This window comes from Kogia breviceps, chromosome 15 (assembly GCF_026419965.1).
Source record: "Kogia breviceps isolate mKogBre1 chromosome 15, mKogBre1 haplotype 1, whole genome shotgun sequence".
Classification (NCBI taxonomy): domain Eukaryota; kingdom Metazoa; phylum Chordata; class Mammalia; order Artiodactyla; family Physeteridae; genus Kogia; species Kogia breviceps.
Window position 1 is genome coordinate 26,234,683 of NC_081324.1, and position 16,467 is coordinate 26,251,149.

General features: G+C 49.4%; 1 protein-coding gene across 3 annotated transcripts in view; it reads left to right on the top strand.

Moving 5' to 3' along the window:
- The window catches only part of ST8SIA5 (ST8 alpha-N-acetyl-neuraminide alpha-2,8-sialyltransferase 5), a 78,643-nt gene that overhangs the window by 16,531 nt on the left and 45,645 nt on the right, over positions 1-16,467 (top strand). The window contains exon 2 of one of the 3 annotated variants that reach the window (XM_059041003.2): positions 14,403-14,510. The exons of the other annotated variants lie outside the window; for them this stretch is intronic. Within the exon in view, the coding sequence (XP_058896986.1) occupies positions 14,403-14,510 (108 nt within the window). The remainder of the gene's footprint in view (positions 1-14,402; positions 14,511-16,467) is intronic. 3 annotated transcript variants of the gene reach the window in all.

The window sequence follows — 16,467 nt, forward strand, 5'->3', positions numbered from 1 at the left end:
ATTTAGCTCTTAACCCTATGTGTAGGGACCCCCCCCTCCACATGCATACACCTACAGGTGATGGATTCATCAGGTAATTACATGAATTATTAATATTCATTAAGAGTTCATGAGCCAGACTCTAACCTAAGCAGATAATCCTAAATGAGGATTTTCTCATTTAATCTTCACCATAGTCCCGTTAAATAGATACAATCCTCCTCATTTTATACTCAGAGAGGATGAGTAACTTCTGTAAGTCCGCACAGCTTGTAAAACCCTTGTAAAAGATATTTGATTCATCTCTGAATTCCCAGGACCTAGCACAGAGCCAGACATTAATTGTTGAATGAATGGTGCGTACAAAGAGAATACCCCAAGTTTTTCCCTACAGTCAATGAATGTCCATTAAACACTCATTCAGCTTTGTGCTGGGTGAGAAGGGGTGTTACTCAAGAATTATTAAGTATGCTACATGACCTTAAGGAACTTACAGGACCCTGAAAGAGACAAACATGAAAAATAGGTAAGATGGTATATAAATACATTTGGAATTGTGCGACAAAGACTATAAATCTTGTAGGTTTCAGAGGAGACAGCAATCAGGATGGTGAGTAGGGAAGTGGGACTTGATGTGGGCTTTGGAGAACTAGCGGGTTGCAGAGACCGGGGTTGGAGATACTCTGGGGGACAGGCTGGGGTGCTGAGGCTGGAGGAGCAGGTGATGGAAGTCACTGAAGGTTTTTACATTTCTCTTTGTTCCCTGGCGCTCTGAGGCCAATGGCCTCTCTGGTCTCGGTTTAGTCTTAGGTAGTATGAGTGGGTGGCCTAGTTGCTTTTGTCACAGGTCAGGCTTTGCCAGACCTTTTGAGGGGGCCCACAGGTCCTGCCGAGGCCCTGGACTGTGGAGGGATGGAAGTGGAGCAGGTAAGCCAGGAGGTGTGTGTGTGATGCCATGCATAGAGGGGGCTGGGGTTATTGGGAGAAACGAATGCCCACATCCACAGACACTCAGCTTCCTTACCGTCAGCCCTCTGTATCTGCGGATTCCACATTCATGGCTTCAACCAGCCATGGACTTGGAACCTGCCAATGCGAAGGGCCGACTATACCACAGTCTGGGGGCTTAAACAACAGAATGTTATTGTCATACAGTTCTGGAAGCTGAAGTTTAAGATCAAGGTGTCTGCAGGGGAGTTCCTTCTGAGGGCTGAGAGGAGGAAGGAACCCCATGCCTCTCCCCTAGATTCTGGCGCTTTGCTGGTAATTTTGGTCATTTTTTGGCTTGTAGATCTCTGCCTGCATCTTAACACAGGTTTTCTCCCTGTGCACGTGTCTGTGTCCAAATTTCCCTTTCTTTATAAGAGCACCGGTCATATTGGATTAGGGGTCCACCGTACTCCAGTGCGACCTCATCTTAATTTAACTAATTACATCTGCAACAACCCTATTTCCAAATAAGGTCACCCTGGGCTTAGGACTTCAACATATGATTTTTTTTTGGCGAGGGCAGGGAGACATAATTCAACCCATAACAGCCAAAGGAGCTAAGAGGAGGCAAGGCTGGGGCAGGAATGAAATGATTGGAGAAGTTTAGCTGGACTGGGTTCCACAGGTCTGGACAACAGTGTGAGGTGTTAACCTCGGAGACACCTGCACATGTAGAATCTGGGGGCTGCCATAGGATGGAGAAAATAGAATTAGTGGGTGCTCTTGACAGAGAGAGTAGTTGGAATGAACGCTTAGATGAGTGTTTGAGGGAACCCCCTCCCCCATGTCCACATCACTCCACTGCTGTCCAAGGAGGGAGGGGGTCCCCCCTCTGCTCTCTGTGGTGTGCTGTTTGCGGCCTGAGTCCCCGAAGAAGATGGAGGGCTCCTGAACGTGGCCCCCTCCTTGAAATAAATGGTGAGCAAAGATTTGACAAAGAGTAGTTGGAAGGGCTGTAACAGTTTTGGATGGCCTAGGGTACCCACTCTTTGGGTCTGGCCCTGACAGTAGAGGTCTGGAATGCTAGGCAGGGGGGCAGGACTGTTTGGAGGTTGGCCGGGGGGAGCCCAGCTTCTCTGTGATGCAGAGGCTGGGGTGGGGCGAGGTTGCCCCAGAGCTGTGCCTGGAGCTCATCTGGTTTCTCTCTCTGGACCCCTCCTATGGCTGGTGCCCCCGTGTGCACCCTCCCCTCCCTGCACCTTGGCACTGGCTGTACTTGGACTCCCCGCGGGCCACTGCTTAGCCAGAGGCTTCCGCAGAACCATGGATGGCCTTGGCATCCGGGAGGCTCACCGGCACCAAGGGCCTTTCAAGGAGGTCAGCCCTTTGCCACCCGCCCACAGACCCCCACCCATGCCAGTGCCTACCATTGGCACCACAGCCTTCTTTCCCCTCTGGGGGTAGAGAGCATGGGGGGGGGGGTCAGCCTGGGGAGAGCCCTCCCATTCCTGTCCTCAGGATGCTTCACCTGCAGCATCTTTTCTGTTGCCCCCAATGAAAGGCTCCACAGGCAAACCGTGGGGAATGAACGCACTTCCCTTTCCCCCTGAGGTTCTTCTTGGGGGGAATGTTACCGTCAGGGAAATAAAGTGAGTCCCTAGTGAGTCAGGATGGAGACCAGGTGAGGGAGTATGTGGAACCTGCTAATTATGCCCATTAATCCCCCTGCAAAGGCTTCCCAGCTGGCAGGTGCTTCCTCTCTGAGCTGCGTGGGGAGGGCCTGCACCTTCTTCTGCGAGAGGGCCTTCCTGAGCACCCACCCCAGCTCCTTCTGTGGACCTGGGGACAGCAGAGGAGTGTGGGAGGGGAGGAGGGCAGTCTGCAAGCCCCGGGGGGAGGCCGAACCCCCAGACTCCTGGGGCCCCAGCTGAGTTCTTTGCTCAGAAGACGACATTGGTCACCTCCCTCCTAGATGGCTTTGGGGGGGGGCCGCAGAAAGGTGGCGCTGCTTCCCCTGCCACCTGCCCTGGACCCCTTGCCGGCCCCAGAACGAGCCACTGTATTCACGCCTCAGGCCACTGCAGGCGCCGGTCCCCTTCTGGACCATTCTTTTCCCGATCCACCCGTTTCCTCATCACCGACTTCATATCCTGCTCAGATGTCACCTTCTCAGGGAGAAGACCACCCTATGTGGAGTATCTCCTCACCCCAAACTCCTTCTCCCCCCTTGCCACCCTTTATTTTTTCCACAACACTTTTTACCATTTGACACATTATGTGTTATGTCTCCTATTAGTTTATCTGTCTCCCTCTGGTCAAAATTAAGTGTCACTGGGGCAGGGCCTTTGCTAGTTTGTTCACTGTTGAACCCCAGCCTGGCATGGCTATTCAACAAATATAGAATAATAAAATAATATATGTATATGTATGTATATATATATATACACATGCACACACACACACGTATACGTATATAATGAAATAAAAATAGCATGAATGGATAAAGGAAAGATATCACGTCAGCTGTGAGGTACAACATAAGTGCTTTGCTGATTAGTTATAGAAGAGTGGTTATACATTTTATTTGACAAGCTTGGTGTGAAAGAAATGGCTCATTTCCTAATTTTCTTTTAATTAAAAAAAAAAAGACGAAACTGTATCCACCAGCTGGTGGGAAACTTAGTCTATCATTATTGAGGTGCCTTCCCTCCACCCCCGACAGGGTAGTGTGAAGGTCCTGGAGGCTTGTGCAGAACAGAACAGCTGGGGGGCTCCCCGGGCCATCCCGGTCTCAGCCAGTCCACTTCTGCTCCCTGGAGGCTTCTGGAACCCTGGGTCAAGCCTCCCAAAGTGCCCCAAGCAGCAGTCCTTTTGAGGCCCTGCTGTCCATTTAGAAGGGGACAGTGGAGAGGAACTCCAGTCGACCATCGTGGGCTTTCTGGACTTGAGGAACCTCCTGCTGAGCCATGGTCCCACCCACCCATCCCCAGGCCTGAAGGGCCTCCTGCTGCCTTCCAGGTTGGCCTTGCACAGGTTCTCCGGTGAGCCGGGAAGCTTTCAGCCTCCACAACCCACATGGTCCTAAAGTAAGAGGGTGAAAAAGCCAAGCTACCTGCTTGCAATGGAGGAGGGGAAATACAGATGAATAATTCAATAGGTTAGCCTCCCACGAGAGTGAAGTACTGATGTTTTGTGAATGATTTTCTTCTTTTATTATTCTTTTCGAATAGAGCCGCCTCAAGGTTATCTTGTCATAACAGCAGCTCAGTAATTTGCATTCCTAATATATGCTTTGTCCAGTGGGAGGGAAAGGGCGGTTGCAGGCAGGGCTCGGGAGCTGCACAGCCCTGGGCTTCCTCGGTGGGTGCCTTCTGTGATGATGAGGTTGTGCAGGAGGCAAAGGCTGAGGGTCGCTGACCCGGCCCCCCAAGATTTCCACACCCCAGGGTGTGCTGACTCCTGGCATAAGATCCAGCACTTTGGTGGCTGAACTGGGAGGCCAGACTCCTGAATTCCAGGCCTAGCTTTGCCTCCAGCTGGCTGAGAGGTAACTCCCACTCTCTGCCTCAGTCGCCTCAATTGGAAAGGATGAGGCACACTCCGTCTCCCTCCTCGGACGAGAGGGCAGCATCGAATCAAAGGATATAAGTCAGGGGCTGTCAGCGGGGGTCCCCAGGCTGCGAGCAGCCCTCATCAGGGGGTATTTGGTCTGCACAGCATTTAAATTGGGAAATTAAAAATAAAAGTCTGGGTTTCCAGCATCTCTTGGAAGAATGAACAAAACGGCAACACAGGGCCTATCTTCTCATATGGCAGCAGCGGGTTGGGGCTCAGGACACACACCCGGGCAGGAGTAGCATAAGAATCCCAGCTCCTGCTGCCTTTGCTTCACTCATTCACTTCATTCACTGTCTGCCTCCCGGGAGACTTGACCGCTGCTCACTGGTGGAAGTGAAGCACTTTGTGGGAACGTAAAGTATTGATGTACAGTTGGATTTTTTTTTTTTTTTTTTTGCGGTACGCGGGCCTCTCACTGTTGTGGCCCCTCCCGTCGCGGAGCACAGGCTCCGGACGCGCAGGCTCAGCGGCCATGGCTCACGGGCCCAGCCGCTCCGCGGCACGTGGGATCCTCCCGGACCGGGGCACGAACCCGCGTCCCCTGCATCGGCAGGCGGACTCTCAACCACTGCGCCACCAGGGAAACCCTACAGTTGGATTTTTATTGGATGTTTTATCCAAGGTGTGATACAGGTGAAATGGCCCAAGGAGAGTGAAGATGATGATTGGTTAAGGGAGAGTAAGGGCATTATGGGACCATCCCCCACTTTAGAGATCAATGTCAGGGAATGAGAGTGGCCCTTCTGACCAGCACGGGGTCCCTCAGGGGGCTAAGGGCACCATGTTCTTGGTGGCCCACCAGCTTGAGACTAAGTTGACTCAAGGAAAAGAGGTGGATTTGGTTCTGTTCTTGGTCAAGACCTGAGTCAAGAAGGGCTTTTAGCTCAACCGCTGCAGCCACTTCCGGCTGCTGATCCCTAGGTCCCCATCCTCATAGGGACCTGGGCTCTCCTGATGGCGCAGGGGGAGGACAAGGGGCCACAGTCTGGGTGACCCACACAGCAAGTCACTGGCCCCTGAGGGGCTTGGGTGGCAGCAGTTACTCAGGAGAAAGGCATAAGACTCTCTGGAGCAGCTCCTCCTCTCAAATCTCAGCATGAAAAATCTTCCCCTGCTTGGCTTTCCCCATTTTTCTTTTCTGTGTGAACACCAGCTGTCCTCATCACCATCCCTCCTGTTTGTGCAACATGAAAGAGTTGCCAGAAGGCTTTTGCATCTGCTTTTTCTTACTTGAGAAAGTCCAAGCGTCATTTACTAAGGACCTACTAAGTGCCTCCAAAGGTCTATAAAGTTGTCTGCGATTATTGTTATTTATTATTATTATCATTATTATTGTATTGCTCTGAGTTTGCATTGTTTCTACCTTTTTTTTTTTTTTTTTTTTTTGCGGTATGCGGGCCTCTCACTGTTGTGGCCTCTCCCGTTGCGGAGCACAGGCTCCGGACGCGCTGGCTCAGCGGCCATGGCTCACGGGCTTAGTTGCTCCGCGGCATGTGGGATCTTCCCGGACCAGGGCACGAACCCGTGTCTCCTGCATCGGCAGGCGGATTCTCAACCACTGCGCCACCAGGGAAGCCCTCTACCTTTTTAATGTGATTATAAAAATAATACATGTTTGTTTTAGAGCTTACGGAAAGGACAGAAAAGTATAAATAAGCAGGGAAAAAATCCCTCATTATACCACATTCAGAGACATATTAGCTTTAGGGAATGTTTTCTCCTAGGCTTTCCTCTGAGCGTTTGTTTTAAAGAAAAGAGATCATAGTGAACTTACACATATATTCTATTTATTTATTTATTTTTTACTTAAAGTTAATGACTTCCCTGCGCTGTTTAAAATGACTTTATAGATATGATGTTTTGGGGGCCACATGGCCACCTGTCATTTAGCACCACAGTTCCTTACTTAGCCTTTCCCCAATGTTGGGTATTTAGGATGTTTCCTGATTAATGAAAGATTCCAGACAACTGTGTGTCTGGTTCAAAGCCCTCTGATCTGTCGACGAAAATTCAATTAACTATCAAGTTAAGAAGAAAAAAAGGGGAATTTTATTCGAGCCAAACTGAAGATGATAACCAGGGAAGCAGATTCTCAGAAAGCTCTGAGAACTGTTCCACCTGTTAGAAGTCGAAGGAACAGTCATATACGTTTTTGAGACAAAGGATTGTACATGAAAATGACACACTGATATTTTACATCAAATTCACCAAGGATACATAGTCCACGTAAACACATACAAAGCAAACAGCAAGTCACCATGACCCCCTACAGAAGTGGGAAAGAAAACGATTCTTTTAAGAAGTTACAATCCTAGCTTCAGCAGAGAGAAAAAATAAATGATCTTTATGGTTGAGCAGGCACTCCCATCTTTGAGGAGCTCTGCACATTAGGGAGGGAGAAGGCCCAAACAAACACAGAGAGCTAATTTTATGTTTAATTTTTCTTGTCCTGCCTTAAAATATAAATTTTATTTCATCAGATCAAAGTTCGATCATTTCCTGAGGATCCTGGAAGGGTTATCATTGGGACTGAAGGTATAAACATTCTAATACCCTCTGATACATGTTCCCCAATTCTCTTCCTGAAAGGCGCTTGACACCAATGACCAGCCCTAGGTATTAGCATTACATGTATTTTGTCAACTTGATAGGTTAAAAAAAAAAGAATTGCATAACTTTCATTTGCATGTCTTTGGTTACTAGTGAGATTAAACCCACACCACAATTTACCTTGATTTTGCATGTGTAAGATTCAAAGAGCACAAAAGAGTGTGGATGTGGAAAGTAAGACTCCTTCTCACCTGGTCCTCCAACAGCTTTCTTGACTTCTCTGGAAGGGAACACTGAGTTACATGCATTCAAGTTGTATGTTATTAGATTTAAGCTCTTACACGTTTGTTAGAATATATATATCTGCTTTTGTGGACTGTTTATATCCTTAGGTTGAGGATTATTTCTCCCCTTTGGCAGGCGAGGAAACGGAGGCTTCAAGAGGTGAAATGCCAGGAGTCACATAGTTAGCAAAAGGAGGTGAGCTCCGGGGGTATCTCTATCCGGGAATCGTTGGAGGCAGGAATGAGGCAGCTGCAGGCACGTGTGACTGGGAGGGAACGCCTTCTCACCCAGGAATGTCTCCCTTGTCAAACTGCTGCCGCTGCCCGATATCCCACCAAAGGCTGGCCCGCAGTTGGGCCATTCCAGTGTCTGAGAACTGGGAACTGGCGGTTTCTGAGGTGGGCACTGCACGTGGAACGTGGCTGAGCCCTGGCCCTGCCTCCTCTGCTCTGCTTTTCTGGTCCCCTCACACCCCACCCCAGGCCAGTTCAGGCCCCTAGCCGGTTGCCCTTCAAATCCAGCCTCTCCCTGCCTGGGAGGGTGAGAGTTTAGAAACACCTCTGTGTCTACAACCCCTCTACCCACCCCAGGAGGGCTGGACCCAGTGAGCCATGTGGAGTGTGTCCCCCCACCCCACCTTGTTTCTTCCTCTTTCCTGGGACGTGAAAACCTCCTGCTCTAATTTTCCTCAAGAGGGACCCTGGAGAGGGTGGGATTCAGGATCCTGGAGTTCTAGAACCTAAAGGTACCGAGTCGGCCCCTTTTCCCCACTCTGCTTGCTTAAGGGATCTTGGGTAAGACAATTTTACATCAGGTTTATATACACGTCTCTTCTCTAGAAAGGACTACAGGCATATGTAGGGACGACATACAGAGAGGCAGGCAGAGGGGACCAGTGACTCAGGGCCGAATGTGTGGTGCCGAAAGGCTTATGAGAGAGTGCTGACTGGGCCAGGGGGCTCAGGGAGGAGAAGACACTTCAGCTGGACTTTGAAGTTTGGGTGGGACTCAAGTAAGTGGGGGATGGGCTGAGGGTGAGTGGGAATGCCAAGGGCAAAGGCGTGAGAGTTGAAATGCCATATGGTGGATCACGAGGCTGCAGGCAAAGCTGCAGGCAGCTGCCGGAAGGGCCCCTGAGTTGAGGGTTTGGAACTTGTCCTTTGGCGATGGGGATTCTTGGAAGGTTCTGGAACAGAGGAGGAGTGCTGCTGGCATGGTTCTCAGGGAGCCAGCTCTGAGGGAGCGTAGGAGTGCATGAAGACTGGAGATGAGGCTCGGAGGTTGGTGCCTTCCCATCCTCTACTGGCCTGGGGAATGTAGAAATGACAGTGGCTTCAGTCTCCCCCTGCAGAGCCCGAGGAGGCACGGCCTTCCTTGGAGGTGGCTTGTGAGGACAGGATGCGGATGCTATTTCATCCGCAGGCACTCGGCCAGCCTTTGCGTGATCTGGGCTGCAGGCCCAGTGCCCCACTGGGTTGGGCACCCAGCGCCTGGAGTCCTGGGCTCTGGCATCAGGGGTGCGATTTCCCAAGGAAACCCAAGTGTCCACAATGCCCAGTGCCCTGCACCCCACGGATTCAGCCTGTTTTGGCTCAATGTTCCTGGTGATTCCGACATCTGAGGGGGCATTTCCTGACACTTGGCCCCAGGGCCTGCTGTATGCAAAGGCAGGTGGTGCAGTTACCCACACACTGTGAATGGAGCGCTATGGATGCAACACCCCCCCCCCCCATAAGCCATGTCCACTGGCCTCCTCCAGTGCTGAAGTCCCAGGTTAGAAGTCTGTGACGCTGGATCTCCCATCAAAATGGGGGAGGATCTCAGAGAATATTTAAGCAAGCTCCTTCAGTTTACTATAGTCTATGGTTTGTTTTACATAAAAATATTATCACTAAATGATGGACGGCAAAGGCAGCAGCTCTAATACTTAAAATAATAATAGTAATATAAATTTATAAATAGTTAAAAACATTGGATAATGACAGATACCGTATGATATCACTTATGTGTGGAAGCTAAAAAATAAAACAAACTGGTGAATATAACAAAACAAAAATAGACTCACAGATATAGAGGACAAACTAGTGGTTACCAGTGGGGAGGGGAGGAGAGGAGAGGCAAGATAGGGGTAGGGGATTAAGAGGTACAAACTATTATGTATAAAATAAGCTACAAGGGTATATTGTACAACACAGGGAACACAGCCAATATTTTATAATAATTGTAAATGGAATATAACCTTTAAAAATGGTGAATCACTATGTTGTACGCCTGAAACTTATATAACATTGTACATCAACTATACTTCAGTAAAATCTTTTTGTAGAATATTGGATATTAGAAAAGTCGTGTGTGTGTGTGTGTCTGTGTGTGTGTGTGTGTGTGTGTGTGTGTGTGTGTGTGTGTGTGTGTGTGTGTAAAGCATGGGGACAAAAGGGGAGGAGGAAGCAAGGGCCTTGGGATCAGACATGGACTTGAATACTTTCTCTGCTCCTTCTAGGTTCTGGGCAGATTATGTATCTAATCTATGAGCCTCAATTTCCTCATTTGTGAAATGGGGGGATAATAATACCTATCTCCAAGCTGTTGGGAGGATTCAAAATAAGAAAAACCTATCACGGTGCCTGGACCATATATATATATTTATTTTTTGCTGTGCTCTGCAGCTTGTGGGATCTTAGTTCCCCGACCAGGGATCGAACCCAGGGCCCCAGCCGTGAAAGCGCAAAGTCCTAACCACTCGACTGCCAGGAATTCCCTGGAACATAATATTTTTTAACTCACTGCCATACATCTTAGTAACCCTTCATAATTTTGGAGGATATTATCAATGGAGGTAATGCCACTCTCATGGGCACTTCTGTCTGTTTTTAAATTACTTCTCCAATGTATGATTTTGTCTTTTGCCCTGAAACTCCCCCTGGTAGTTGACTCTGGGAAGCCTGGGCTGCTTTTGCTACCCTCTGACGGCTGCAGGAATTACTGCCATGAGAGTCAGGGGTTAACAGACATGACTGTGGGTTACACAGCAGGAGACCTAGCTAAGCTGGGCTGTTGTCAGTGACAACAGAGTAAAGCTGAGCCTCAGTGAGCCTATCACAGATTTCATAATCAGAAAATCTAGACCGGAGCTATTTGAATTTTAACAGTCACAGAACTTTTAAGTAAGTACAAGGTGTGAAGTGGCACCCTAAGCTTTTCAGTGCTCAGGCCCTTAAAATACCTGAATCTAGTCTTGAATAACTCAGTTTAAATAATTCTTTACATGTCGCATTTCCCCAGGTTTAAGGCAACGTTTCATGGTAGTTTCACCAGCAAGGTGCAAAGATTTCTCGAGGCTGCCGCCGCCCAGGCGGTTCCCTGCACCGACTCCAAGTCCTGTTAGTAATTTCAGTTCTGCACTTTGCTTTTTTTTTTTTTTTTTTTTTTTTGCGGTACGCGGGCCTCTCACTATCGTGGCCTCTCCCGTGGCGGAGCACAGGCTCCGGACGCGCAGGCTCAGCGGCCATGGCTCACGGGCCCAGCCGCTCCGCAGCATGTGGGATCTTCCCGGACCGGGGCACGAACCCGTGTCTCCTGCATCGGCAGGCGGACTCTCAACCACTGCGCCACCAGGGAAGCCCCTGCACTTTGCTTTTAAAAAATTATTTTAACCCATTTTTATCATGAACGAATTGAGAAGAAGATGGAGAACAATGTGACAATCAACCACGTGGTCACCACTGTGACTTATCAATGTTAACACATGTTAACATTCTGCCCTACGTATTTCAAATCTTTTCCTCTCTTTTAAAATAAATTAGACATAAAAAACAGAGCACCCTTTGTAGCACTTGATTGCTAATATTTTTTATCTTGTTTGCTGATTATTTTCATGTGTGTTTGTGTAATCACCGGAGCTGTAGGGTAAGCATTGAGAAAACATGAGTTTGTTCACCTTGGGGTCCTGACCCAGGCCCCGGCACAGTTGCTGGCACAGAGTAGATGCTCAATAAATTTTTGTTGAATGAATGAGTGAATAAAGCTTCTTTTTCCTTTGTTATCCTCCTTCATATCTCCACGTACCTTTTCCTCACTGGTGTTTCGTTGGCTAATAATGGACAATTCTTACACTTAGCTCAGGAATAGAATTCAAGGTACTGTGTAAAATATATTGGGCTTGAAAATTACACAATCAGGTTTTTTGGAGATAAATTAGAAAATGTTGCTAAACTGAAAGAAGGAATAAACCTGAATCCTCTCTTTCAAAGATAACCAGCTTTATGGTTTAAAACCCTACAAAAATGGGATCATTAATGCCTATCCCCTTTTATAACTTGCATTTTTCACTGAATTTATTATGCACACCTTTCTGTGTCATAGTTCCTGCTAAATATTGTAATAATTGATATCTTCATAGTAGTCTGTCACTTCTACAAACCTGGGAGGACTGTCTTGTGAAGGGACACCCGGGTCTCACAGGGACCAGTTTGGGTGGGAGAGTGAGAGTGCTTCTGGCTGACCCCTCGTGCACTTGGTGGACACAAGTCTCGCTGGCCGTACTGTCTCTAAGGAGCCTGTGAGTTTCCTAGCTGAGAGCTAGGCTGGGAATTGCTTGAATATGCTTGTGAACCAGCTAATTTTCAAAATCGCAGGTGGAAATACTACTGTTTTCTTGGCCTATAGACAGTCTGGTACAAGCTTTTAGGAGTAAAGGTTTTTACAGTCAGAAAGCCAGAAAGTGCTGGGTTTAAACCTTAGGTTGGCCACTTGTTAGCCTTGTGGCCTTGGGCAAGTTACTAAACCTCTCTGAGCTGCACATGTCATCACCTATAAGTGCAAAAAATGGGACTCACCACATTAGCCTGTTGTTGGAATAGAGATGATGTATGTGAAGGGCCTGGTTCACTGTAGGGGCTCAGTAAATGTTTCCCTTCCTGGTAAACCAAACCCAATTTCTCTCTAAGAAATACCTTGCAATATTACCTCGAAATATCTCTTTGAAAGGAAACATAACAGATAAATAAATAAAGGTATTTATATTATAGATGTTTACAATATATTTATAAATGCATATAAGATAGATTTAGATATTAAACATATATACTATTTATATTATGAATAGATAAATATATAAAGAACTTGAGCCAGAACCAAGTGGAACGCTGCTGTTCCCTGAACACTAAGAACTGGACGGGCATTTTGCTGTGGCTTCGGGCTCTGTCCTGTGAGTTGTACCTATTCCTCTCCCAGGCCAGCTCCGCTCTGCTGAGGAGGCTGAAGAGTGTGAGAAGAGAATCGGAGTCACTTGGCAAAAGCATCGATTGAGCACCTCATGTGTGCAGCCGTCTGATTCCGGGACCCCAAGGGCGTCCTCCGCCCAACGTCTGGCTGGAAGTGGGGCAGCCTCGCAGGCGGGAGGTGACCTGGTCTTGCCATTGAGGTCACAGCTCAGCCCTGTAAAACTTTCGGTCAAGGACTTTGGAGACATCGGGACAGTTCTCCCAGCTTGAAAGATGGGAATAGAAGCCTAGAGAGATGTAGAGACTTCACTGAGGTCACTCAGCTCATTAGTGGCTGATCCGGGTGGACCAGAGCCCAGCTCCAACCACTGTCGCCGCCCCATTTCCCTTAGTGTAGAGACTTTATTAGAGGGCTTTATTTTTAGGGGGTTAACTGTTTTATTTTTGTTTGCTTTACTCTCTACTTAAAGGTTAAAGTTTACCCCACGTACCAGGGTCTTTAACGGGACTTTAAAATTCACATTTAAGGGCCAGCCAGTCTCTAGAAGGTGCACTGGAGCTCCGTGTTGTGGGCAGTGGTTCTTAATGGGGTCGATTGTCTCAGCAGGGGACACTTGGCGATGTCTGGAGACAGTTTTGGTCATCACAGCAGGAGGGTGGAGGATGAGGACCTGCTGGCCTCAGAGAGTAGAGACCAGGGGTGCTGCTCCCCAGAGGATCACAGGACAGCCCCACAGCAAGGACTGTGCAGCCCCAAAGGTCAGCAGTGTCAGACTGATGGGGCGGCAGCAGCCCTTTCCTCTGTAGCCTTCCTTCTCTTTTGACTTGGTCAGGTTCCCTCCGGGAAACCCACCCATGCCCAGACCTTTGGGTGCAGGGTGGCTGGGACGGGGTGTGCTCAGTAAGCTGACTTCCAGGTCAGCCCAGCTGTTTTTAGCCTAGTATCTCAGTATACGAAGAGTGCCGTCTGCAGGGTGGGCAGGCAGAAGGCCCGGACTGCTTGGGCTTAAGGCAGGGGACTTGGGTGTATGGAGGTGGGGATTGTTTAACGCTCCTTATAAACCTGAAGCAGCTCTACTGCCCGGGGCTCCGTTCCGCAAGCCCACCTTCAGTGGCCCCGGCGCGCCTGTGAATTCCCGAGCCTTCCTGCGTCCTGCGCGGAGAATAGATTTACTTCTTACAGGCGGTCAGGGCTCCACTGTCTCTGGCCTAAGAATTACTCATCTGCTTTGCATCTTCCAAAATGTCGTCACTGCCCCCCCACCCCCCCGCTACTCCTCTCCATCCATGCTCACGCCTTTGTTATGCCTTTGCTGTCTTTTCAATCAGGCTGGGGGAGGGAGCGAAGAGAACCATGTGTGTTGAGTCCATCATCTTCAACCGGGAGGCATGTCCTTATGAGTTGGAAAACTAGATTTCATTAAACGCTTTGCCGTGTGTGGGACCTCTGGGGAAGGCAAAGAGCTGGCGAGCTGGAGCTCTTCTGGTGTGAGTCTCTAGAGGTGGAATTGAAGGCTGCACCAGAAGGGGTAGGGGAGCTCTGCGACCTTGATCTCGCTAAGCCTCAGGTTCCCTGCGTGTACAATGTGTAACCCTACCCTGCCCGTAAAGGTGAAGTAAGGGCACGGATGTAGACGAGCAGAGAACACTGTAAAGGGCTGATTTATTACCGTCATCCTCCTGGGTGAACATCCCTCTCGTCTCCACAAGGCGCGGTCAAGGCGAGGTGTCGCGTGGCACACGCCAGAAGGTGACTCTCTGGTGATGGGCTTACCCAACACGTGAACATGACTGCCGACTGCCTCGTTCTCTTGCCAGAGGTCTCCAGTTTGGTTGGCAGAATGGTGACCAGCTGGCCAATTGGACGGGGCTCTTTAATGTCATGGATGACCCAGAAGTGCAGAGTGGCAGTGACTCCAGCTCCAGGTACAGACCCCGGCGAACGACCAGGGAAGGGGAAAGCTCATCCCGGGGTGACTCTGCACCCCCTGCCCCATGGCCTACCCCCCAGGGCTGCCCTCAGGCAAGAAGCAGTCTCAGCACAGTGGCTCAGAGCTCACTTTGAGATCCTGCCTTGTCTGCTTGGACAGGAGGGGTGAGGGCTAGGACCCAGCCAGAACAAAGCAGGGACTTCTGGGCCCCTCTCTTTTGGGGTGGGGGCTGGGATGGGGGCTGGAGAGGGAGTCTGGGTCTCCATCCTCCATTTGAGATGGGGGCAACGTTCCACCCCTGCTGCAAGGCTTCCGGATACCAGGCCACAGGTGTGTGTAGGTTTGTGGGGGGTGAAATCAGGGTGGGTGAGGGTCGTGGTCTCCTTGTTCCTCTGAAATCCCACTGCACAGGCCAACCCTACTTTGCCCACCTGTGAGGCTGACCTTGGCTGGGGAAGAACGTTTTTATCAAGATACGATGCTGAGGGCTTCCCTGGTGGAGGAATGGTTAAGAATTCGCCTGCCCATGCAGGGGACATGGGTTGGAGCCCTGGTCCGGGAAGATCCCACATGCCGCGGAGCAACTAAGCCCGCGCGCCACAACTACTGAGCCTGTGTGCTGCAACTACTGAAGCCCACGTGCCTAGAGCCCGTGCTCCGCAAAAAGAGAAGCCACCACAATGAGTAGCCCGTGCACTGCAACGAAGAGTAGCCCCGGCTCCCTGCAACTAGAGAAAGCCCGCACGCAACAACGAAAACCCAACTCAGCCAAAAATAAATACATAAATTAATTTTTTTAAAAAGATACGATGCTGAGAATTGACATTCATACCATCCCTTGGGTATTTCTTCTTGATCGGCTGTAGTGTTTGGAGTTAAATAAGTAATTAAGGGCACTCTGTATTCAGGAGTAGGAATTCAGGAACTATTTGTAGAATGAATGAAAATGGAATATTCTCAGGTGGGGCACACTCATTGCGGTGGGGGAGGGGTGCAGGGGGGAGCATTGTGGGGAATTTTTCTGATAAGACCGGATGCTCTCTCTGCGTGGAGCGGGGTGTGGCTGCAACTTCCCAGCTAAGGGTTTCCTGGGGCTAAGTTGTTCTTTTCCTTAATTTTTGCATTTATAAGTATGCGCTAACTTTCAGATCAATTTCCCCGGGAAAGAGGCCTGAGTTTTCATTGCTGTTAATTTTGACACCAAAACATCAAATCGACCCTGCAGAGGAGAAGTAGTATGTTTTTCAGGGACCTCAATACATATGATTTTGTTCGATGCTTTGAAAAAGAAAAGATGTGGCTCCAGTGTCAGAAGCTGTTTGGGGAGGTGTCCATAGACAGGCCTTGGGGTGTGGTGGGCGGCCTCGGGCCGTGGCCTGGGATCAGGGTCCTATTCTGGCCTTTTAGGAGCCCAGTTCTTTCCACATATGCGTGGTGGGAGCCCTGGCCAGCCGCTTGGCCCCTGGGATGTCACCCAGTGAGACTGACAAGTCCAGAGTTGTCCATTCCATATGTCGAGCCTCCAATGTTGGTCCTTCTGCTGTGTGACCCGCCCACACAGATGGGGGGTGGTCTAGATAAGTCTTCAGGTGTCTCCCTGGGAAGGACTCCTTGAAGGGCTCACCGCGAGGTTTTGGCTAGAAGGCGCTAACAAACTGAGCAAGACAGAGCAGGCCCCTGGGAGCCATTCTGGGCAGATGTCCTGGGCAGGGGCTGCACGAATTCTAACTTTTCCTCCTGCCTAACTTTTCCCCTAGTTCTTTCTGCCCTTTTCCTGCAATCTTGTCTCTAATTTCTCTGCCTATCTCACCCCACCTAGTCTCTCCTCTCCCTTTCTTCCTGTCGCCCTTTCTTTGTCCACTTTTCTTTCTCAGTCCCTGTGTTCTGCCTCTCTCCTCCTCCCTCTCATCTCCCGTCCCCTTTATCCTCTCTCCCTCTATCAGCAACTCAGG